General features: G+C 36.2%; 1 protein-coding gene across 2 annotated transcripts in view; it reads right to left on the reverse strand.

The window, feature by feature from the left end:
- The window catches only part of LOC150096278 (uncharacterized), a 269,156-nt gene that overhangs the window by 160,973 nt on the left and 81,933 nt on the right, over positions 1-26,250 (reverse strand). For both annotated transcript variants that reach the window (XM_090409235.1, XM_090409234.1), the window contains exon 5: positions 17,537-17,708. In XM_090409235.1, the coding sequence (XP_090265361.1) occupies positions 17,537-17,708 (172 nt within the window). The remainder of the gene's footprint in view (positions 1-17,536; positions 17,709-26,250) is intronic.

Below are 26,250 nucleotides of genomic sequence, written 5' to 3' on the forward strand. Positions count from 1 at the left end.
CAGCATCCAGGTTCAGTACCCTCGTGTTGCACCCTGTTGGGTGCAACACGAGAAGGTGAGGATTGGACATTAGGTCAGAAGCACTGGTCGGTTCTCCGCATTCCTTTAAAGGCTATGTGGAGGTCTCCTCTCAGTTATACAGCTTTGACCCTTAAGCACCCCAACTATTTGTCTTAAAGTAAAAATCTGATCCTGACAATCTCTACTTGGCGTGAACCCAGCTAATGTTTTCCAAGTTTCTCTTCCGCAATCTTTCTCAACCTTTTTTTCAAGTATGTTTGCATAAATCTTAAATGGAACATTTAGTAAAGAAATTCCTCTGTAATTCTCACATTTCATTTTATTCCCTTTTTTATAGATGGATACTATGAGAGCTCTACTCCAAACATTGGGAATTCGACCTTCTGACCAGGCTTTCTGAATTATACATATAGCCACTGTAACACTTTTATATCTCCATATTTTTAGCATTTCTGGTCCAACATCATCTACTTCAGCTACCGTTTCACATTTCAGGTTTGTGATAGCTTTTTCTACTTCAAGTGCAGATATATATTCCAGATGGTGTTCCTGTTGAGTGTTTTCTACTACCATGCTGTCATTGCTTGTTTCATTTAGCAATCTTTCAAAGTAATTACACCAGACATCAAAAATATCTTTATCCTCAATTTTCACGTCCTTTTATCATCTCTAATTCCTTTTACAGTACTCTTTATTCCATTTCTGAGGTTTTTCAACAGCCTCAAGAATGTTTTGCCACCTTCCTGATATTTATTTTCTGTCCTCTTACCAAAGTCTTTGCATAAATTTTGTGTAACTAGTTTTACACAGTACTTTGCTTTTTTACATTTTTCTCTTTATTCTCTAAGAGCACAAGCTCACTTACTTGCCAGGAACTTCGTATATACTTTCTTCTTTTCCTTGACTGCCTTTTTAACTTCCCGAGTCCACCATGGAGATCTGATTTTTCTATCCTTACAGACAACCTCAATCCCATTTCTCTCTGGCTGAATCAATTCAAAGTTTTGTTTAGAGTTTGCCACTAAATTTCCAAGATTTGGTTCTTGTTTTCATACTATTCCAGTTTTTCTTGAATAATGTTTGTGTATTTGAGTTGACAGTTAAATAATAAATTTAGTTTAATCCTTTATCCAAGTGTGAGCAAACAAAGTTTGCGCCTGAAAATATCTTCAGGACTGGGGTAAGGTGTTGTATACTACCTTACCCCAGTCCTGAAGATATTTTCAGGCACAAACTTTGTTTGCTCACACTTGGATAAAGGATTAAACTAAATTTATTATAGTCTAACCAAGTGAAAAATAAACTTTCAACAGTTCAAATCTGATACCTGTTGGACTTTGATTCATTTCAAAACTTTCTTACACACCCTTCTTTTCAATAGGAAGTTCAATTTTATCCTGTTCAACAATAAATGATGATAACTTTCTATTTCAAATCCTCTGTATACTCGTGTGTCCTGAACCTGGTAGAAAACATCTTTGTCAATGAGATTTTCTTATTCCTTCCATCTTTTCTTCGTGTGAATTTGTGCACATTTTTATGTTTGGAACATGGTGTTAGTAATAACAAGTCCATGTCCTGAGCAGAATCTAGCAGGTAATTACCATTATCAGCTTTGCTTTTTTCTCTAAATTTTCCCAAAACATTCTTATATGTCTGGTAATCATTTCCTACCTATGTTATATTGCCTGTCATCCAAGAAGATTATCTTCATATTTAGTGTTTAATATTATAGCTACTCCTTATTTTCCCTGATTGTTATTTCCTGAATACAACATCTTGTAATTTGCTTAGAAAGATCTCACCTGTTTTTGCCTTCTTTGTTTCAGTAACACCTATTATGTCAATCTGGTACTTATTCAGTTCTTTTTCTAGTTCCATTTCTTTTCGATTGATGCTTCTTATAGTGCCAATATTGATATCTCTCAATGATGAATTATGGTTTGGGTTTGTTCCAGTAGCTGAGTTTTTGGTGTTTGTCCTAGTTTCCTGACAAAAACAATAGGGGGCCTTGTATCTAGGCATTGCCCAGATACACAAGCCCAAGCTGACGTAAAATTTCATCATGTTGTACCATCATTTTGAGTTATGGTTTAAGCCAATAAGAATACAATTTGTTGGTTCAGTATCATTCATTCAGTATTCAGGTAGATATTCAACAGAGTATTCAACTCCTCACCACAAGAGGGTGAGGAGTGGATATCAGGTCAGAAGCCCTGGGCAGTTCTCTACATTCTGCAAAAGGCCATGTGGTCTCCTCCCAGTTATCCAACCTTGACCCTTAAGCATCCCTTTCAGCTATTTAGATACAATTTTTAGTGATGATGGTAAATTAAATATGGAAATAGAGAACAGAATTAGTAAATCTGATATGGTAGGAAGTCAGCTGAATAAATTTATATGTAATAAAAAGAAATTAGTCAAAACACTAAATTAAAGGTATACAAGACAGTGTTCAAACCAATTTTAACTTATGGATCTGAAAACTGGGTCAGAAATACAGCACTTGGTCAGTATCACATTAAAAATTATGATATTAGGAAAGAACTTGCATTGTTAGGATTCAGAAACGTGTTAGTAGAGATAATCTCAGATGGTATGGTCACTTAAACAGAATGACAGAAAGGAAAGCAAAACAAGTTTTTTTTTTTTTTTTTTTGCCAAGTTGGCAGGAAAAAGAGCCAGAGGAAGACCAAGATGTAGATAGACTGATATAGTAAAAAGCACCTTAAATAACAGAAATATAAGATTTGATAATATTGGAATCTTGATAGATAACAGATTAATTTGGAGGAAAATTGTTAATTGGAAGTTAGCAATGGTGTAACTTTTTCATGTAGCACTACCATAATTATTGTGTACCCTCCCTGATGTACATATCAGGAATTTGATGAGGATGATGGAGTATATGTGAAACTACAGAGCAGGTGATTTTGACAAGCTTAGGCGGCAGCTTGAAATAATGCCATGTCATAAGAATATGCAAAAGGATGTTAGTAGTACATGGAAGATAGCCAAGGATATGTGAAGGAAGGAATATCTGACTGTATACTCAAGGTCAGGAGGATAAATCAGGTAAGAGTTAAATGGATCGGTAATATCATTAAGGAGCTTCAAAAAAAGTAAAATAAAATTTGTGTGTGTGTGTGTGTGTGTGTGTGTGGCAGGTATATAAAGAGAAAGGGACTAGCAAGGTGATGAGAGAATAAAGCAGAAAGGTGACTAGCATGGTAAGGAAAGAAGGAAAAATCAGATTACGAGAAGAAATAAGCTGAGCAGGCCAAAGAAAATCCCAAAATGTTCTTTTGCTATGCCACATGTAAAAGGAAGAATGACTACGGATCTATCATCCAAGTTGGGTTATCAGCTCAAGCATTATGAAAATCTGCAAAGAAACTGGCATTGCCTCTGAATAAGGCTGGTTAATTTAGATCTCAGCTTTGGCAAAGTTCCAATGGAGCAGAAAGAGTACGAAAAAGCTCTAGTGCATAAAGGAGGACCAAGCTGCAAATTATAGATTAATTAGTATCTTGGGAGTGGTGGTAAAGGTACTGAAAAAGAATATGATACTCGGGGGGGGGGGTATGGTTTTGTAAAGTGTAAGTAAAGATGCTATAGTAATTTACTCATTCTTTTACAATGTGGCCGAGTGATGGCTCAGTTGGATAAAGGGAATGACAAAGATAATGCTGATTAAGTTGGATTTTGTACGACAGGATACCACACAGAACTCTCTTGCACAAACTAGAAAACAACTAGGGATGGATATGAAGTTGGTGATATGGATATGAGAGTGGCTAGTGGTGAAAAGCATGTTACTAGCAGTGTTTGTAAGGCTCTGTGCATGGACTACTGCTGTTGGGTTTGTACACAAATGATAAAAGAAATGATCAGAAAAAAAATATTCAGCTGTTTGCAGATGATGCAAAACTGGGTAGCTAAATAGTTCCTCAAAGGTGATGCAGAGAGCTTGCAAGATAAAAAATCACAAGCTGTGTACCACACTGATGGAACTATACCCCAGGAAATTGATGAAACTAGGATTTGGTGGTGTGTGGTGGCTAGGGAGTTGAAGTCACAAGGCATATTGCACAGCTATTAACTTGGTTATTGAAGAACACACTAACATGCAAAAGACAAGAAAGTTATCATTCCTATTTATAAAGCTTTGATATGATCTGAAAACATGCCCCAACTCAACACCAGAGTTAAAGATTGGTACTATCAACATAAGAAGCCTGAATGGCAAAGAAATGGAGATAGCTGAGAAATTAGATAAGTACCAGATCGACATAATAGGGGTGACTAAAACAAAAAAGACAAAAACTGGTGAGATCTTTCTGAGCAATAAATACAAAATGTTATATTCAGGCAATGACAATCAAGGAAAAGAAGGAGTAGCCATTGTATTCAACACTAAATATGAGGCTAATCTTCTTCTAATAATCTTCACAGAAGGTTCTACTAAGGAAAAGTGGAGGAATTTTTTGAGGCTTTAGAAAAAGCAACTGACACAATGAAAAAGAAAAAGTTGGTCCTTGTTGGGGATCTAAATAGCAGAGTAGGAAATGATTGTCAGACATACAAAAATATTTTCGGAAAATTTGGAGAAAACAGCAAAGCTAATATTAATGGCAAATATCTGTTGGATTTTTGCTCAGGACATGGACTGGTTATTACTAACACCATGTTCCAACATAAAAATGTGCACAAATTACAAGAAAAGTCTCATTGACTATGTTATTGTTGATAGTGATGTTTTCTCCCTGGTGCAGGACACCAGAGTGTACAGAGGATTTGAAATTGGAAGTGATCACTATTTAGTCTTGGGAAGGATAAAATTGAATTTCATATTGAAAAGAATAACATGTAAGAAAGTTTTAAAGTGAATAAAAGCTGAGCAGCTCTCAGATGTGAACTGTAGACTAAAATACACAAAGATTATTGAAGAAAAAATGAAAGACTTTAAAAACAGGAACCAAACGATGGAGATTCAGTGGCATACCTTGAAGAAAACCCTGATTGATTAAGTCAAAGAGGCATGTGGTGAGGTTGTCTGCGAGGATAGAAAAATTAGAACTCCATGGTGGACACAGGAAGTTAAAGAGGCAGTGAAGGAAAAGAAGAAAGCATATCTGGCAAATAAGTCAGCTTGTGCCCTTAGAGAATACAGAGACAAATGTAAGAAAGCTAAACACAGTGTAAAACTAGCTAAACAAAAGTCATGGGAGGATTTTGGCAAGAACAGAGAAAATAAATATCAAGAAGGTGTCAAAATATTAAGGAGGTTGTTGAAGAAGCTTAGGAATAGAGGAAAGAGTGCTGTAAAAGGATTCAGAGATGATAAAGGTGACATGAAAACAGGAGAAAAAGATATCCTTGAAGTATGGAGTAAATACTTGGAAAAACTGCTAAATGAAACAAGCAGTGAGGACAGCACAGTGGTAAAAAACACTGACCAGGCATGCAGTCAGGAATACATATCCATACTTGAAGTAGAAAAAGCCATCAAAGGCTTGAAATGTGGAAAGGCAGCAAGAGTAGATGATATTCGACCAGAAATGCTGAAGTATGGTGGTATAAAAGTCTTACAGTGGCTGCACTGCATAGTTCAGAATGCCTGGACAGAGGGACGAATTCCCAATGATTGGAGTAGAGCTCTCATAGTACCCATATATAAAAAGGGAAATAAAACTGAATGTGAGAATTACAGCGGTATTTCCCTATTGAGTGTTCCTGGTAAGATATATGCAAGTATACTTGAGAAACGGTTGAGCACAATTGTGGAAGAAAAGCTTGGTGAAGAACAAGCTGGATTGAGGTCAAATAGAGGCTGTCAGGATCAGATCTTCATTTTACGACCAATAGTGGAGAAATCATGGCAATATAACAAAGATCTGTATTAAGTTTTGTCGATTTGGAAAAGGCATATGACAAGGTGCCAAGAGAGAAGTTATTCAATATGATACAGTTATATGATGTCAATGGTATAACTGAGTAATATGATGTCTTCATTTGAGTTGTAAGTCAGCAGTTAGAATTGAAGGAAGTACAGGAAGATGGTTTAATGTTAAATCTGGTGTCAGACAAGGATGTACATTATCCCCTCTGTTATTCATTATCTATATGGATCACATTATGAAGGAAAGTGGTATTAAACATGATAACAAAATTGGAGATGTTAATGTCAGCTATTTGCTTTATGTGGACGATGTTATACTTCTAAATAAATCTGTTACTAGTCTGCAAGATTTACTGACTAAATTGAATATCTGTTGTAATAGATATGGTATGAAGGTCAGCAATAAAAAGACAAAGACAATGAAAATAGGCAGAATCATTGAAAATGTCAACTGTGTTGTGAATGGAGAACCTGTGGAACAAGTAAAGCATTTCAGCTACTTAGGCACAATTTTTAGTGAAGATGGTAAATTAAATATAGAAATAGACAACAGGATCAACAAAGCTGGTATGGCAGGAAGTCAATTGAATAAATTCATATGAAATAAGAGAGAAATTAGTCAGAACACTAAATTAGCTATACAAGATAGTGTTCAAACCAGTTTTAACTTATGGATCAGGAGCTGGGTCAGAAGTAAAACCCTTGACCAAAGACTAGAGACCGTAGATATGAGAGTCCTGAGAAAGATTCGAGGCATGAACATATGGCATCAATGGCAAGATCATATTAAAAACGAAGATATTAGGAAAGTACTTGATATTGTCAGCATCCAGGAATGCGTTAGCAGAGCTAATCTCAGGTGGTATGGTCACTTGAACAGAATGGGCGAGGAAAGATTAGCAAAACAAGTGTTCTCTGCCAGGTTGGCAGGAAAACGACCCAGAGGAAGACCAAGAAATAGGTGGATTGATACGGTACAAAAGTGCCTTAGACGATAGAAATGTAAGATCTGATAATGTTGGAGTCTTGACAAGTAACAGACTGATTTGGAGGAAAATTGTAGATAGGAAGTTAGTAATGATGTAAATTTTTCATGTAGTACTATCATATCTTGTACACTCCTTGAGGGTACACGGCAGGAATTTGATGATGATGATGATGATATGGTAACATCTGGATTGCTGTGCTGAGATCTGGTCACTTAGTTTTTCTGGGAATGAGGAAACAGTTTAGTGGATCCAGAGGCAAGTAATCAAGATGGAAGTTATCTGTGGAATTCCCCCTATGAGGATAAACTGAGAATTTGTGGATCAAAAAAGTTGGTTGATAGGCATAAAAGAGTGGATAGGACGGAAGCACTGAAGTTACTTAGAGTTTTAGAGGATTTCAGCACTTGGCTAGAGGGTGGTTAGCAAGGATGTCAGGACTAATACTAATTTTTCACTTGGAAAACAGTGACTAAAGGAAATGGGTTGCCATTGTCTACTGTGAGTACAGAGGTGCGATAGGTATTGTGTGAATCTTTGGTGATCAAGTCTTCAGACTCTGTGGAGGTTTCTGTGCAATAATAATAAATGCATACTCAATAAGCATGATGTATGAGTTAGTTATTACACATTGCAAAGTGAAACAGAAGAGCAACAACATGCAAATTATAAACAGAATACGAAGTAGTTTATTGATATTAAAAAATTAGGCAATGATATGAAGCATTACATGAAATGCTATGTTTGTGTATGTTTGATCCTCAAGCAATTCTCAGATAAAGTTGACTTAAACAATTGTATCTTGGGCTAATTTCTCTCTTCTTCCATATATATATATATATATATATATATATATATTCATTTTTCTAAATTAACTGACTTAAACCCGAGAATTATAACACAATGACATTTATTTGAAAAAAACGCAACATGTTTCGTCAAAAATGACTTCTTCAGGCGATAAGAACATAGAAAAGATAATAAAAGACACTTAAATTAACATTGACACACTCCAAAGCTATACAATTACAAAGTCATAATATTCGACTGTAAATTACAGTTATGAGCTTGAACTACAGTCCGAGTTAATGTTCTATTGTTGTGCACCTGTGCGTGTGTGGAATCACGCGATCTCCAGTATCTAATAATAGAGTTGAAAGAGTCAGCCAAATTATAGCTAAGATTATTATTCAAATGCAAAGGGTCTAAGGTGATTTCCCTTGACTCGACAATGCGGCGCTCTATTTCATCATGGCAGACGTGTAGGTTTGAAGTCAATGTCCAATTTATTTCATGTTGGTGGCCTTCGTTGTTCGTGTTTATTGAAAGCAGGACATGGCCCGACAGAGCAGTTGCTCTGGTTCTCTTATAAGCAATGTCTCTCTGATGCTCTTCGAGATGTAGTAAGATAGATTTCTCTGTCTGCCCATAGTAAGGCTTTCCGCATTCACAAGTGACCTTGTATACACCTGGGAATTGTAGAAGGTTGTGAGGTTGTTTATAGTTCTTGAAGCGTGATATTATTTTTGGCAGAGTCGAGAAGCACGTTTTTATGTTAAACTTCTTTAGAATTCTGCTCAGCTTTTTGGATAGTGTGCTGATATATGGCAAGACGATATGACCTTTGGAGTCGTCCTGTGTCTCTACGTTGTTACGTTGACGTCGGGATAATTGGTTGTTAATACTTTTTAGAGAGTAGCCATGTTTTTAAAGGTCCATTTAAGATTTTGTAGTTCCTTTTTCAGTTCTTCTTCATCTGACAGTACAGATCTTGCACAATTCGCTAGAGTTGATATAATACCCAACTTTTGCGCTGGATGGTGATGGGAGGACGCATGCAAATATCTGTCTGTGTGTGTTGGCTTTCTAAAAATAGAGACTTTAATTGATTCAGGCGTCTTGGTGAGTTTAACATCTAGGAAGCAGATGGAACTATTTTCTTCAATCTCCATAGTCAATTTTATATCTTGATGGCGGTTGTTTAAGTGGTCGAGAAACTTGTGAAGATTCTCAGTATCATGCTCCCATATGAGGAATATATCGTCCACATATATATATATATATATATATATATATATGGAAGAAGATATATATATATATATATATATATATATATTAAAATAACTTCCTTATACTTGTTATCTACTTCAACTGTAATATGCAAACCACATTAAAGATTTTTCCTAAATAGCTATAATGTGTGAACCTGATTTGTAATCCTCTTAACAGATAACTTCTCTTTCTCTCTCTCTCTCTCTCTGTGTGTGTCACAGACTTATTCCACTTTCTCATAGTTATTCTTTCTTCATGTCTGTTTTATATGTATTTTTAATGGCAATGTACTGACAACATCATTCTGCCAATTTTCTTTAATTCTGTAAAAACATAAGCAGGTCCTAGTTAGCATTCATTTAATGTTTATCTTCAAACCTACTGAACCAACCTCTAATTCCCCCCCCCCCCTCCTTCATCTATCTCTGTTCTTGAAACAGTCTACATTAAACTGTTTACCCTAAATATTACATACTCTAAACTTCAAGAAAATCATCACAAAGTCCCTTCTCCTTCCTTAAGCACTTATCTGCATGTGATGTGTGATGACACTGATGTCATACACACACCACTTGGAAAGAAGTCAATGGACATCTCCCAAGGATAAGTTGCATTGTGCTATGTAACAACTCACATGTTTGTAGTCACATGTAATTGGAATATGATGCTCCCGAGTCAGTGCAAGTGTGTCCAGGTGAAACGGCTGCAAGAAGGAAACTGACAGAGTTTGAAAGAGGCATGTGATAGGATGCCATGTCACAAACCTATTTTGTTCAGCAAACTGTTGATAAATTGAGCCATCCCAAGTCAATAATCAGTGAAACTATACTAAGGGGGAAAGCACAGGGAGCCAACTAAGTGCTACCCACAGTGGATGACTCAACATTCACTGAATGTGACCACAGGATGCTACGAAAGATAATATATAACCATTCGTCAGCTGACATGTTGAATGCAGAGTTCTGGGAATTGAATGGAACACAAATCCATTCAGAACCAAGGCGTACAACATGGATTTCCATGGTAGGACTGCAAAATGCAAGCCCCACATTACTGAACCAACATGCAGTGTTGTCTTCAATGGTATAAAGGGCATGTACAGTGGGATGTGTGAGCTTGGAAAGCTGTGTTATGGAGTGACAAACCACACTACACCCTCTACCAAGCAGATGGACAGCTGTGAGTGTGACAAATGCCTGGTGAGCATCTCTTACCAGCGTGAGTAACTCCAACTATGAAATTCAGAAGTGGCAAAGTGATGGTATGGTCCTATTTTTCCTGGTTTGGCTTCAGACCTCTGTGCTACCACGAACACTGAACTCCGAAGGTATCTCTAAATATTCTGGACAATGCAATACTTCCTACTTTGTGGAATTTCTATAGAACTGACTATTGTTACTTTCAGCAATGCAATGCACTGTCATAAGACTGCTACTGTAACTATGTGGTTTGTGGTCATGAACGTCACCACACTTGACTGGCCTTGACAGAGTCCTGATCTCAACCCTATTAAACATCTGTGGGATCAACTAGGGTGGAGTCGAGTGAGGTCAGTCAAGGGATGTCTGCTCCACATCAGTCCAGGATAGGAAGAATGGTCCAAAATTCCCAATGATCGCTATTGTATACTTGTTGAAAGTATGCCCCATAGGATTGCTGCAGTCACCACAGCAAAAAGAGGTCCTACATCTTATTAAGGTGGGAAATATGGCTGTTTGTTTGGACAAGGCATACAACAAGGTGTCCAGAGAAAAGCTTTTCAAAACACTGCAATATGGGATAAATGGAACATTATACAAAGCAATAATTGGCTATATTTAAGTTGTAAGTCAGAGTCATCCCAGATTCCTCACCCTCTTGTATGTGTGTGTGTGTGTTGGAGGAGGGGGGGTGATATAAAAAAAGTTCAGCTTATAACCTGATGCTTTGTAAATTACTTGCTTTGCAAAAAATAAATTAATTAATATAAATTAAGTGATTAAATCCAACATCGTTTCAAATCCGAATATAGATACTATAAAAGTTTTGTGTGAAAATTGACCAGAGAGCTTGTGGGTACACTCACCGCCATACTACGAGTTGCCCTAGCCGAACCTTATAGGAACCACAAATGCTCAAAGTGCCCATATAGTCACCTCCTATTGGTCCATTTTGATAAGGTTTCACTGGTCTGACAGCTGTTTCAAACTCATTGGTTTTTATTATTGCTTGATCTCTGACGAAAACATCAGTTTGAAACAGCTGTCAGACCAGTGAAACCTTATCAAAATGGACCAATAGGAAGTGAATATACGGGCACTTTGAGCATTTGTGGTTCCTATAAGGTTCGGCTAGGGCAACTCGTAGTATGGCGGTGAGTGTATTCCCGCAAGATCTCTGGTCAATTTTCACACAAAATTGGATCGCTGAAGTGAAGCTATTTGGCTCTTATTTTTAGTAAATAAATAAATTAATAATAACAACAACAATAATAATAATTAAAATAAACTGTTGGGAAGGCTGTTACCAATGATACAAGCATTACTGGACAAAAATAAAACAGTTAGAAAGCAAAAACTAAATCTTTGAGTTTCAGTGGCAAATTCTGATTCAGCTAAAGTTCAAGGGTAGAAAAATAAGAACACTATGATGGACATGATATGTTAAAGAAGCAGTCCTGGACAAGAAGAAAGCATACAGAAAGTTCCTAGCAAATAAGACAGCGCATGCTCTAAAAGAATACACAGAAAAATGTAAGGAGCTAAGCTATGTGTAAAAGTAGCTAAACAAAAGTCATGGGAAAGTTGGTAAGAATATAGAAAATAAATGTCACACAATGTGGCAAAATGTTCTGTACAATACTGAAAAAGTTTAGAAATGGAGAAAAGACTACTGTAAAAGGAATCAAAGATGATAAAAGTGACATGAAAACTGAAGATAAGGATATCCTAGACATCAGGAGTACTTACTTTGAAAGACTGTTAAACATAACAGGCAGTGACAGAACAGCAGTGAAAAATTTTCAAGAGGAATGCCAACAGGAGTACATATCAATATTTGAGGTGGAAAAGCAGCTGGAGTAGATGATTTTAACCAGAAATGTTCAAATGCAGAGAAATAAATTAGAAGAAACACACGTATAAACCACAGTGAAAATTATTTAATTGTAAATATTTCATCCTAAGTATCTTAGGTCATCAGTACAGTATTTAAACAAAAATTAGGAATAACGTACAGTTAGGGCACATGATTACAATAGAATCTCATGAAAACGTGCATAACATGCTAAAGTAGTACAAAAAAAAAAAAAAAAAAAAAAAAAAAAACCGTTAATTATTTAACACAGTTTTGTATGATAATCTCCCATACTTTAGGAATAGTAAGAACATCATTGCGGTTTAGGTTTGGTCTGTGTAGTAGGGCTTCAGAACTTTCTTTGTATAAACGTTCATGTTTAAATAAAGATCTATGTAAAAGTTTAGCCTTTTCCCAATGGATCCTATGGTTTGGATTTTCAATTCCGTGTTGAGAGAGGCCAGATTTCTGCGGTTTAAGAAGACGAATGTGGTCTTGATGTTCCGAGATGCGTTTCTGAACAGACCTACCTGTCTGTCCAAAGTAAGATAATTTGCATGAGCATGGAATCTCATAAACACCAGGTAACATCAAGGGTGAGAATTTGTCCTTAGGAGAAGGTAATAAGTTGTAAATTTGGTTGATAGGTTTGTAAGTAGTGGCAAAATTGTATTTCTTCATAATTTTAGAAAGACGTTCTGAGATGCCTTTAACGTAAGGTATGGGAATCCTATGCACTTCTTCCTGTCTGGTTTGATGTATGCAAAAGTGACTGATGATTTTTTGAGTTGTTTTGGGATTATATCCATTTAGGATGGCTGTATTTTTGATAACTTCTAATTCCTGGTTTAAAGATTCTTCAGAGGAGCAGAATTTGTGTGCTCTGGAAACTAGTGATTTAATAATGCCAGATTTCTGAGATGGATGATGAGCAGAAGAATTGTGAATGTAGCGACCTGAGAATGTAGGGCTTGCGAAAGACGGAAGTGGCGATGGAACCGTCTTCTTTTCTTTTGATGTGTAAATCCAAAAAATACAGCCATCCTAAATGGATATAATCCCAAAACAACTCAAAATATCATCAGTCACTTCTGCATACATCAAACCAGACAGGAAGAAGTGCATAGGATTCCCATACCTTACGTTAAAGGCATCTCAGAACGTCTTTCTAAAATTATGAAGAAATACAATTTTGCCACTACTTACAAACCTATCAACCAAATTTACAACTTATTACCTTCTCCTAAGGACAAATCCTCACCCTTGATGTTACCTGGTGTTTATGAGATTCCATGCTCATGCAAATTATCTTACTTTGGACAGACAGGTAGGTCTGTTCAGAAACGCATCTCGGAACATCAAGACCACATTCGTCTTCTTAAACCGCAGAAATCTGGCCTCTCTCAACACGGAATTGAAAATCCAAACCATAGGATCCATTGGGAAAAGGCTAAACTTTTACATAGATCTTTATTTAAACATGAACGTTTATACAAAGAAAGTTCTGAAGCCCTACTACACAGACCAAACCTAAACCGCAACGACGTTCTTACTATTCCTAAAGTATGGGAAATTATCATACAAAACTGTGTTAAATAATTAACGTTTTTTTTTTTGTTTTGTTTTACTACTTTAGCACGTTATGCACATTTTCATGAAATTCTATTGTAATCATGCGCCCTAACTGTATGTTATTCCTAATTTTTGTTTAAATACTGTACTGATGATGTCCTAAGATACTTAGGATGAAATATTTACAATTAAATAATTTTCACTGTGGTTTATATGTGTGTTTCTTCTAATTATGAATGCACCACAGGTTTCGTTATTTAAAAAAAAAAACAGAGATATAAAAGTTTTCACTTTGGCTACACTGCATAATAAAAAGGGCTTGGTGAGAAGGTTGAATTCCAGATGATTGGAGTAGAGCCCTCATAGTTCCTATCCATAAAAAAAAGAAAGAAATAACACCTGAATGTGAGCATTCCAGGTAAGTTTATACAAGCATTCTTGAAAAGAAGCTGAGAAAAATTGCAGAAAAGAAACTTAGAGAAGGACAATCTGGGTTTGGGCAAACAGTGGTTGTCAAGATCAGATTTTCACTTTATGACAAATATTCAGAAATCATGGAAATATGACAATGATCTGTACTTAAGTTTTGTAGATCAGGAAAAGACATATGACAAGGTTTCTGGAGAAGAGCTTTTCAAAACACTACAATTATATGGAGTAAATGGAACATTATACAAAGTAATACATTGTCAATATTTAAGCTGTAAGTCAACAGTAAGAACTAAAGGAAATTTAGGCACAGGAAGAATGGTCTGATGTAAAATTAAAGGTAAGACAAGGATGCACATTATTTCCACTTTTATTCATCATACCACAGGTACGGAATAGGAGAGAAATTAGCTGAAACACTGAACTAGATGTACACAAGACTAGATGTTCAAATCAGTTTTAAGCTATGGATCTGAGAGTTGGGTAGAAACAAAGTGCTTGTTCAAAGACTAGAGACAACAAATATGAGTGTTCTGAGAAAAATTTATGGCATGAACAGATGGCATCAGAAAAGTATTAAAAATGAAGATATTAGAAACTATCTCGGCACTGTTAGCATTCATAGAATGTGTGAGCAGAACTAATCTAATGATATTCTTTCTTTTAAGGTTACACGGTGATCAGCAATCATATTTGTGAATTTAGGGACACAAAACACACCTGCTGAAAAGATTATTTTACTGATTAATAATAAAATAATAACTTTACGTTTTGACCCCTGTATTGAGTTCATCCTCAGAAGGATACATGTGTATAAGAACAAGCTACATGCTGTTGCACTCTACACAAGTAAATTACATCTACGTTGTTGACTAATCTTTTTTCTTAGCCTGCCCTCTAGTGAAAAAATAAAAATAAAAATAAATAAAAAAAATTTTTTTTTTTTTAAAATTAAATAAAAAAAAATAATAAAAAAATAATATAAAAACTACAATAAACTCTGCTAAAGTCCTCACGTACTAGGATTCTTCTGGATTTGTACAGTACAGGTTGCTATTGAATGTTCAGGATAAAAAAAAAAAAAAAGAAGGAAAAAAAAACCACTTCACTGAGTCTTCTTGTATTGAGATTTTTCTTCGTGGTTGCTATGAAGGTTGTAGATGGGTCCTCCACATTCTTGGAATTGTTAGGCCATCATTTTTATTCAGATTCGGATCATGTTTGAGCATTTCGCATGCGTCCTTGAATTTCTGCTCGAACCAGGTTTTGGTGCGGTATAGGGACTTGGTACCTTTCCAGTCAATTCTGTGGTATGTTTGGAGTGCGTGGTCAGAAAGGCCGGTTTTTCCAAAATGGAGGTATTTTATGTGACGTTTGTGTTCATCCTTTCTGATTGGGATGGTTCACCCTATGTATGGTATGTTACATGTGCAATCTATTTTGTAAACCCCTGGGTGGGCTAGGTGTGGCAGGGGATTGGGTTTACAAAATAGATTGCACATATAACATACCATACATAGGGGAAACAGGGCAAACCATCCCAATCAGAAAGGATGAACACAAACGTCACATAAAATACCTCCATTTTGGAAAAACCGGCCTTTCTGACCATGCACTCCAAACATACCACAGAATTGACTGGAAAGGTACCAAGTCCCTACACCGCACCAAAACCTGGTTCGAGCGGAAATTCAAGGACGCATGCGAAATGCTCAAACATGATCCGAATCTGAATAAAAATGATGGTCTAACAATTCCAAGAATGTGGAGGACCCATCTACAACCTTCATAGCAACCACGAAGAAAAATCTCAATACAAGAAGACTTAGTGAAGTGTTTTTTTTTTTTTTTTTTCTCCTGAACATTCAATAGCAACCTGTACTGTACAAATCCAGAAGAATCCTAGTACGTGAGGACTTGAGCAGAGTTTATTGTAGTTTTTATTTTATTTTTTTATTTATTTAATTATTATTATTTTTATTTATTTATTTTTTCACTAGAGGGCAGGCTAAGAAAAAAGATTAGTTAACAACATAGATGTAATTTACTTGTATAGAGTGCAACAGCATGTAGCTTGTTCTTATACATATGTATCCTTCTGAAGATGACCTCAATACAGGGGTTGAAACATAAAGTTATTTTATTATTAATCAGTAAAATAATCTTTTCAACACGTGTGTTTTGTGTCTCTAAATTCACAAATATGAGTAATGATATTGGTCACTTAAACAGAATGAGAGAGAGGACAGGTTAGCAAAACAGGTGTTTGATACCAAGGTGACAGGAAAGAGACCACTGAAAGACCAGCTAAAGGTCCGGGTAGATTGATTGATTCAGCCAGAAGTGCCTAAGCAGAATAAAATGTTAGATATGCCAACATTAAGGTGATGACAAATAATACACTCAAAAGATATATTTCGGTGATTACACCACATTTTTTTATTACTCAGTTATATAAAACACTGAAATAATAGTTCCCGACAAGTTTCGTAAATCGTAGGATTTACATCTTCAGGGGGTAAATAGTATAGCTTAGAGTTTAAACAAGAGAATTAATAAATACAAATCATAACCGTCTGGCTATTCATAAAACTCAAATAATAGAATGCAGATATATAACGTTATTGACATTGAACAATACTGGACGATGTCACATGTTCTTGTTCTCGTTCATACAGTCCGAGCTCAGATTGAGGTAGATTTTTTATTAGAGCTGACCACACTTGATGTAGAATTCAACCTTGATTTTTATTGCATTGGGTTGGGTTTTTTAGCATATTAGCAGCTTCTTTAAATTTTCTTATATAACTGTTGTTTTCTATGTATGACATCGTCGTTTTTTGCCAGAGTACATCGTGTCCAATGGAAGTGGTATGGAAAGCAAGACCCGTTTTTTGTTCTGTTTTGTATTGTATGTCTTTTTGGTGTTCGGTCATGCATATTTCTCCAGATCTTCCTTTCTGTTCTACGTAGCAAATCCCGCAAGAGCAATGGATTTTGTAGACTCCTGGTTTTTTAAGAGGATGATGAGGTGGTTTTGGTGGATGTAGGAATCTTGAGATTTTTTTCCATAGGAAGGAAGGCTACTTTTATGTTGTGTTTGTTCATTAAATGTGATGTAATCACCGAAATATATCTTTTGAACCAATTGGCCACAGAAGTCTACGCCTGCAAATAATACACTAATTTGGAGGAAAATTATTGACAGGAGATTAATAATAATGCAAACTTAATCATGTATTACTATCATGGCATCCTGAACAACCCTTGCTTGAGAGTAAATATCATGAAATTGATGATGATGCTGGTGTGTGTGGGGGGGGGATTTGCTTTTATGGTTCTGTGCCTTCAGCTGAAACCATAGCTCCAAAATTAATCTTTCAAGTGAAAAAGTCTACTGATAACAGAATAAACAGATTAATACATTACGTACTTCACAAAAAATATCATTTTTTTTCTTATTTATCACTTTTCATTTTCTGACTAGATACATTTAATGTTAAATGAAAATTCAACTAACCATAGGTCTCATACAAGGATCTGGGACATCATGGTAGGCATTATGTTGCTGGTTACCATGATAACGGCAACTTGGATATTGGATTACTGGTAAACGACATGAAGGCACATGGTGAGCAACAGTATACCAACATGGGGCAGGAACATGGCTTGAAGTTGTAACTGCTGTTTCACTGTAAAATGCAAATAAAATATGGCATAAAATGTTCAAGAAATATAACTACAATTAACTAATCTCAATGGATGTGGTTTATTATAAAGATTTTTAAACAAAGAAAAGTTTAAAACAGCAATCATGTAATTTTTTCCATTATCAAATGCTTCATTTTCTAAAAGGGAAATGTAGGGGGGGATATTAATAATTTAGTGTCCTTTTATGATTCCCATAGCTGATGATACTAGTAGATTATGATAAAATTTAAATGCCATTACTTCTACTATTATGAATAAGTATTTAATGTCTGGTAATGGACAACATATAGACTTTCCCTATTGTCAAATCAACCCCACCTTCCCATCTCAAGGCAGAACAAATGACTTGCCAGTCAATTGTTCTGCCTTATAAGCATGTCTTCTATAGATGGAGGAAATGCCAATTAGACCTCTAGGTGATAGACAACTTTAATCGGTCTTCATTTCAGTAAAATAATGGAGACTACAACCGTGCCAGGAATAATTACTTTAATTTCCCGACATTTTAACCTTCATGTTAAGGTCATCATCTGGAGTACACACACACACACACACACACACACACACACACACACACACACACACACACACACACACACACACACACACACATATGCATGGAGGTTCATTTACTCGGTTGTTAAACATTTTTTAAAAGTGAATGACATAAACCGAGAGAAAAGGAAAAAGGTTTAATAGTATCAGACGACTAGTTTCAGCTTTTTACAGCCTTCTTCAGGTGTTATTATAAAAGAAAAGAAAAAACATTAAACATTGAAGATAACTGTGAACAGCACAGGAAAGTGACTATACATATTTAACATGAAAACGTTGTAGTTAACGTATTCAAAGCTGTTCCTTCGTTGGCCACATTGTTGGGTGAGTGCGTGCGTGCGTATAGCATCTCGTGAGTGCCAGAATTTGATCACAGCAGAATGACAGTCTGGGAGGTTATAGCTAAAATTATTATTTAAATGTACAAGGTTGAGGATGATTTCTCTAGATTCTACAATTTTTCTCTCCAATTCGTCATGGCAATGGAAAATGATGTTAGATCTATCCCAAAATGTCGCAGTCACACCATATCTTATACACACCAGGATATTTTAGATTGTGATGGCTAGGGCTTTGGACGGCTCACTAGAGAGCAGATTTTAAGAAGTAGAGTAAATAAAGTTCTAATGTTATATTTTTTGAAAACCTTGGCTAATTTTTGAGAGACTGAGCTTATGTATGGTATAGATATATTGCCTTTAACATTATTCATTTCTTCAGTATGGCGACTAAGAGGATTAAAAAGGAATTTTTTAGTAATATTTTGAGAATAACCATTCAGTCTGAAAGTAGATCTAAGAAAATTGATTTCTTTACAAAGTTAATCTGGGTCTTCAAGAAGAGAGCGAGCTCTATGTCCCAAAGTAGAAATAATTCCAAGTTTACGAGGAGAGAAATGATGGGACTGATTATAGAGATAACTATTGGTGTGTGTAGGTTTTCTATATATCGAAATTTTAAGTTTTTCAGAAGAACGGGTCAGTTTCACATCCAGGAAAGGCAGGGAACAATTAGTTTCAAACTCAGCCATGAATTGGATATTCGGGAGTTGACTACTGAGATGTTCAAGGAAATCCAGGAGAGAATCACGTCCATGGCTCCAAATGAGGAAAGTCAGTCAGTCAGTCTTATCATTTCCCTCCTCAGAAACAATTATTTCTAATTTCGGACATAGAGCTCGCTCTCTTCTTGACGATCCAGATGAACTTTGTAAAGAAATCAATTTTCTTAGATCTACTTTCAGACCGAATGGTTATTCTTAAAAAATTCCTTTTTAATCCTCCTAGTTGCCATACTGAAGAAAGGAATAATGTTAAAGGCAATATATCTATACTATACATAAGCTCAGTCTCTCAAAAATTAGCCAAGGTTCTCAAAAAATATAACATTAGAACTTTATTTACCCCGCTTCCTAAGATCCGCTCTCTAGTGAGCCGTCCAAAGCCTAGCCATCACAATCTAAAATATCCTGGTGTATATAAGATATGGTGTGACTGCGACATTCCTTATTTTGGCCAGACGGATAAGTATATTAAATTCTATATGGAGGAGCACAAGAGGAACATCGCTTAAAAGAGAACACGTGCCAGTGCTTAATCCAAGCATATCCTTTTTTCGGCAGATTTTGATGATGAAAACCAGTCATACAATCTTTTGAGATAGATCTAACATTTTCTGTTGCCATGACGAATTGGAGAGAAAAATTGTAGAATCTAGAGAAATCATCCTCAACCTGTACATTTAAATAATAATTTAAACTAATTGTGCCTATGGCCCCACAAAAGGCTCTACTAAGGTAGAAGTGAAGGAATTTTTTGAGGCTCTAGAGAAAGCTACTGACACAATGAAAAAGAAAAAGTTGGTCCTTGTTGGGATCTAAATAGCAGAGTAAGAAGTGATTGTCAGACATACAAAAATGTTTTGGGAAAATTTGGAGAAAAGAGCAAAGTTAATAATAATGGCAAATACCTGTTGGATTTTTGCTCAGGACATGGACTGGTTATTACTAACACCATGTTCCAACATAAAAATGTGCACAAGTTCACATGGAGAGAAGAGGCAAGGAATAAGAAAAGTCTCATTGACTATGTTATTGTTGATAGTGATGTTTTCTCCCTGGTGCAGGACACCAGAGTGTACAGAGGATTTGAAATTGGAAGTGATCACTATTTAGTCTTGAGTAGGTTAAAATTGAATTTCATATTGAAAAGAATAACATGTAAGAAAGTTTTAAAGTGAATAAAAGTTGAGCAGCTCTCAGATGTGAACTGTAGACTAAAATACACAAAGATTATTGAAGAAAAAATTAAAGAGTTTGAGAACAAGAACCAAACTTTGGAGATTCAGTGGCAAACCTTGAAGAAAATACTGATTGATTCAGCCAGAGAGGTGTGGTGAGGTTGTCTGCAAGGATAGAAAAATCAGAACTCCATGGTGGACACAGGAAGTTAAAGAGGCTGTGAAGGAAAAGAAGAAAGCATATCAAAGGTTCCTGGCAAATAAGTCAGCTTGTGCTCTTAGAGAATACAGAGACAAATGTAAGAAAGCTAAATACTGTGTAAAACTAGCTAAACAAAAGTCATGGGAGGACTTTGGCAAGAACATAGAAAATAAATATCAAGAAGTGGTAAGATATTCTGGAGGTTGTTGAAGAAGCTTAGAAATGGAGGAAAGAGTGCAGTAAAAGGAGTTAGAGATGATAAAGGTGACATGAAAATGGGAGAAAAAGATATACTTGAAGTATGGAGTAATTACTTCAAAAAATTGCTAAATGAAACAAGAAGTGATAGCACAGTGGTAAAAAACACTCAACAGGCACACAGTCAGAAATACATATCCATACTTGAAATAGAAAAAGCCATCAAAGGCTTGAAATGTGGAAAGGCAGCAGGAGTAGATGATATTCGACCAGAAATGCTGAAGTATGGTGGTATAAAAGTCTTACAGTGGCTGCACTGCATAGTTCAGAAGGCCTGGACAGAAGGACGAATTCCCAATGATTGGAGTAGAGCTCTCATAGTACCCATATATAAAAAGGGAAATAAAACTGAATGTGAGAATTATAGAAGTTTTTCATTACTGAGTGTTCCAGGCAAGATTTATGCCAGTATACTTGAGAAACGGTTGAGAAGAATTGTGGAAGAAAAGCTTGGTGAAGAACAAGCTGGATACAGGTCAAATAGAGGCTGTCAGGATCAGATCTTCACTTAACGACAAATAGTGGAGAAATCATGGGAATATAACAAAGATCTGTATTTAAGTTTTATTGATCTGGAAAAGGCATATGACAAGGTGCCAAGAGAGAAGCTATTCAATACACTACAGTTATATGGTGTCAGTGGAGCATTATATCAAGCAATATTTAGTTTTTATTTGAGTTGCAAGTCAGCAGTTAGAATTGAAGGAAGTACAGGAAGATGGTTTAATGTTAAATCTGAGATAAGGATGTACATTATCCCCTCTCTTATTCATTATCTATATGGATCACATTATGAAGGAAAGTGGTATTAAACATGATATCAGAATTGGAGATGTTAATGTGAGCTCTGCTTTATGCAGACTATGTTATACTTCTAAAAAAATCCACTACAAGTTTGCAAGATTCCCTGACTAAATTGAATAACTGTTGTAATAGATATGGTATGAAGGTCAGCAATAAAAAGACAATGAAAATATAATTGTTGAAAATTTCAACTGTGTTTTGAATGGGGAACCTGTGGAACAAGTAAAACATTTCAGCTACTTAGGCACGATTTTTAGTGAAGATAGTAAATTAAATATGGAAATAGACAACAGAATCAACAAAGCTAGTATTGTAGGAAGTCAATTGAATAAATTCATATGGAATAAGAGAGAAATTAGTTGGAACACTAAATTAGCTGTATACAAGACAGTGTTCAAACCAGTTTTAACTTATGGATCTGAGAGCTAGGTCAGAAGTAAAACACTTGACCACAAACTAGACTGCATATGAGAGTCCTGAGAAAGATTAGAGGCATGAACAGATGGCATCAATGGCAATATCATATTAAAAAAGGGGATATTAGGAAAGAACTTGACATTGTCAGCATCCAGGAATGCATTAGCAGAGCTAATCTCAGGTGGTATGGTCATTTGAACTGAATGGGCGAGGAAAGATTAGCAAAACAAGTGTTCTCTGCCAGGTTGGCAGGAAAACGACCCAGAGGAATACCAAGATATAGGTGGATTGATACAGTACAAAGTGCCTTAGACGATAGAAGTATAAGATCTGGTAATGATGTTGGAGTCTTGACAAGTAACAGACTGATTTGGAGGAAAATTGTAGATAGGAAGTTAGTAATGAGGTAAATTTTTCATGAAGTACTATAATATCCTGTACACCCCCCTTGAGGGTGCATGTAAGGAATTTGATGATGATGATAACCTCCCAGACTGCCATTCTGCTCTGGTCAAATACTGGTGCTCACAAGATGGTATACGCATACACTCACCCAACAATGTGGCCAATGAAGGAACAGCTTTGAATACGTTTTCACGTGAAATATGTATAGTGACTTTCCTGTGCTGTTCACAGTTTTTATCTTCAATGTTTAATGTTTTTTCTTTTCTTTTATAAAAACGCCTGAAGAAAGCTGTAAAAAGCCAAAACTAGTTGTGTGATACTATTAAACCTTTTTCCTTTTCTCTCGGTTTATGTCATTCAATTCTTTGAAGTGTGTATATATATATACACTTATATATATACACTCACTCACACACACACACACACACACACAAAGACAAGCTATATTACATTTCAAGCAGTATGCTAAAGTGACAATGATTTGATCAACCGTTATTCTACTGGCCTGACCTTTACTGAAGAAAAAAAAAAACTACACCAAAGCTGTATTCTAGGTGGCTGAGGAAAGTGTCTAATGTCTGGTATGGGACCAGATAATGAAAAAATTGTCAATGTATCTAAGCCAGACTGGGTTTTGCAGTATAAGAATCTAGAGCACGTTGCTCAAAAACTTCCATATAAAAGTTAGCAATTGGAGAGGATAATGGTGAGCCCATGGCTGCGACTTCTTTTCGCAGGCAAAAAGTATTTTACCACACAAAATAGCCAGAACATAGTACATGGACAAAGAGCCCTGTGATATCAGGCAGGAATTGTCTTGTAAAAGAAGAACTGTGTCATTGATTGGGACATTTGTGAAATGGCAGAGATGTCAAAACCGACTAATAAATCACTTTTTTCTAGTGGGATGTCTTTAATTTTGCTTACAAAGTGTCGTGTGTTTTTAACATAGGAGGGGAATGACCTACGAACTCCTTGAGTGTTGATGCTAGTTTCTTGGCTAGATGATAATTAAGGCTGTCAATACCTTCAAATATCAGCCAAAGCAGTAGCTTGTGAATCTTGGGTAAACCATAAATTCTTAGAGAACGAATATAATGCAGAAGTAATTTATTAACTATATCCATGGGACAGGATGCAACTTACAACACCACCTCCCTGCTTATTGGAGGCATGAAGCCATTTTCATGTCTAGAGTAAGGTCACCAATTTCTGTCCTCCGCTTTCTTTCTTACATGTGGTGCAAGTTATGGCTTTGCTTGGCATATTCAACACATTGTTATTAATAAACTAAGGAATCAGCACCTCCTCTATTTGAAGTTAGAGAAGTAGAACAGGCTTCCCCATCAGCTGGTGAATTAATCCTGCTGCTGATGCCAACACTGCCAGGTTGTTCCTGGAGGGAATCTAAGTATAGCAGCATGAAAGGATAGAACTGTGGATGAACTTCTGCCCTTCCTTGTTTCCACCTTTCTTACATTCTGATAGTACCATGGTGACATCACCCAAAGATTATTGTGAATCTTGGGTAAACCACAAATTCTCAGGGAGTGTGGAAGTAGTCAGTGGTCCTCTTGGCATCAATCTTTTCCTCCAACTATTTGTACAAACCACCAAGATAAACCACTCCTGCTATATAACACAAACTACTCAATGTATGCCTCTTCAGATCATTAGCCAGTAGGACATCAGAAAAATTCCTATTAGTCTCTTGATAAAAACAAGTCTCTGCTCCAGAGGATTCTCTAAAGATTGGTGCAAAAGTTGAACAAAATAATGCTAAAGACCAGCTCTAGAATTTACAGTGATCCAGTATTGCCTATACAAACTATCATACTCATCATGCATCTACCCAAAAGCATAGAAGCAAGTCTTTATCTAGCCTGTTCTACAGGAGATAACAGTCAGACAAACTACTGTTCCGTTTCCCTCACCTTATTAATTCTCAAAAGAGTTAATAAGCAGGTCATTTATGGAGAAGGGCATAAATGACCCGCTTCTTCATTATCTCGAGACCATTCAGTTAATTAGTAATCAATTTGGAGCACATTACTCTCTTGTTCTCATTACTAACCTTACCTACCTGTGGACATAGGTCATGTAAGATGAAGAAATGTCATATGGTTGCTCTTGATATTTTCAAGGCATATGATCGTGTATTGGCAAGGTTAGCCGAGTGGTTATGCGCTTCGCAACCATATGCCTGGGAAAGGAGTGTCCTGCATTTGATTCCCGTCACTGACATGAGGAGCTTAGGATCTTTCTCAGACATATCCAAATTAGCGGGTCTTGGGCGTGGACCGTGGGGTTTTTCTCCCCAGTTTATCTGGGGTTTTTTCCTCCCACAAACAGGCAAACTGGCCCAATGAACACACGCGCCTAAAGTCATAGGATACCTCCAGGAATAAGGAGTAACCAACCTATTCCCTAAGATTTCAGTTCCAAATGCCTACACGGTAAAAAGTGTAGGTCTACGCGTGTAAATCAGGAAGAAAGGATGATCATGTCTGGCACTGAGGTCTTCTTAAATATTTATTGCATAAACAAATAGAAAGGCTTGTGTGTTGGCACTTCATGTCAATTTGTTCAATGGTACAGATTCACAATACACAAATAATAAGAAAATAATTAATATTTATTTAACTTATTTGATGATATTCACTGGTATTATATTCAGCATCTTCAGAGTACAAAAACACTGTCACAGTAGACAAACAGCAACAATTCAGTTAGTGGAAAACCAGTTTAAAAAACTGTAATGAACAACACAGGGAACTAGAGCCCTAATTGGCATCATCTGTTGTTGGATAAAGAGAGAGAGAGAGAGAGAAGTATTAATTTGATTTCGAAATGACTGTCTCCCAGACTTTTGCTAAATTGATACAGTCATATACTGAGGTTTGGGGAATGTCTTAAAGCTTCTGCTGATTCCAAAAACAATCTCTCTCTGACTTAAAATGACGTCCATTTGATCTGGTGTGAAGGAGTATCCACCAAGGCATGGTCTGCTAGTCCTGACTTGCCATAACAATAGTGTCAAATGTATTTTTTATGTTCTTCCAGGTGGATGTCAACAGTTCTTCCTGTCTGTCCAAAGTAAGCCAGGTCACAAGTATAGGGCACTTCGTACACTCCTGGACGTGATAAAGAAGAGACTTTGTCCTCAGGTGAACAGATGAGAGTTGCCAACTCGATATATGGTTCAAATCTGGTGAGGAACTGATATTTATCAAGCACTCTAGATATCTTTTTAGATATATACTGAATATATGGGATGGTAACAGTTTTGCTTAGTCTTGCATATTAGGCAATGAAGGGAATTTTTGGAGGGCATTTGGTATTTTGTTTATTCTTTGGGGGATTATAGCCACTGGCTAAAAATAGCCACTGGTTGAAAAGATGTACAGACGGCACAGCAGGTCAAATTCTTAGCATTCTAGTAGTTTTAAACTGCTCCGAAGGTGAAGCAGGGTGAGCTCTGAGACAATAGCAATAGTGTCAACCAATCCAATCGAATGTTGTCATGAGTTGATGTTTTTGTTTTCCAAGTTTCATCCATTTTGCATGAGGTGTTAACTGATGTGATAGGCACGTTTTTAATATATAATTTTAGATAAATTTATAACTTTTTTGCCCATATTTAC

Source organism: Typopeltis vanoorti, chromosome 19 (assembly GCF_054136105.1).
Source record: "Typopeltis vanoorti isolate ZY-2024b chromosome 19, IOZ_Tvanoo_1.0, whole genome shotgun sequence".
NCBI lineage: Eukaryota > Metazoa > Arthropoda > Arachnida > Uropygi > Thelyphonidae > Typopeltis > Typopeltis vanoorti.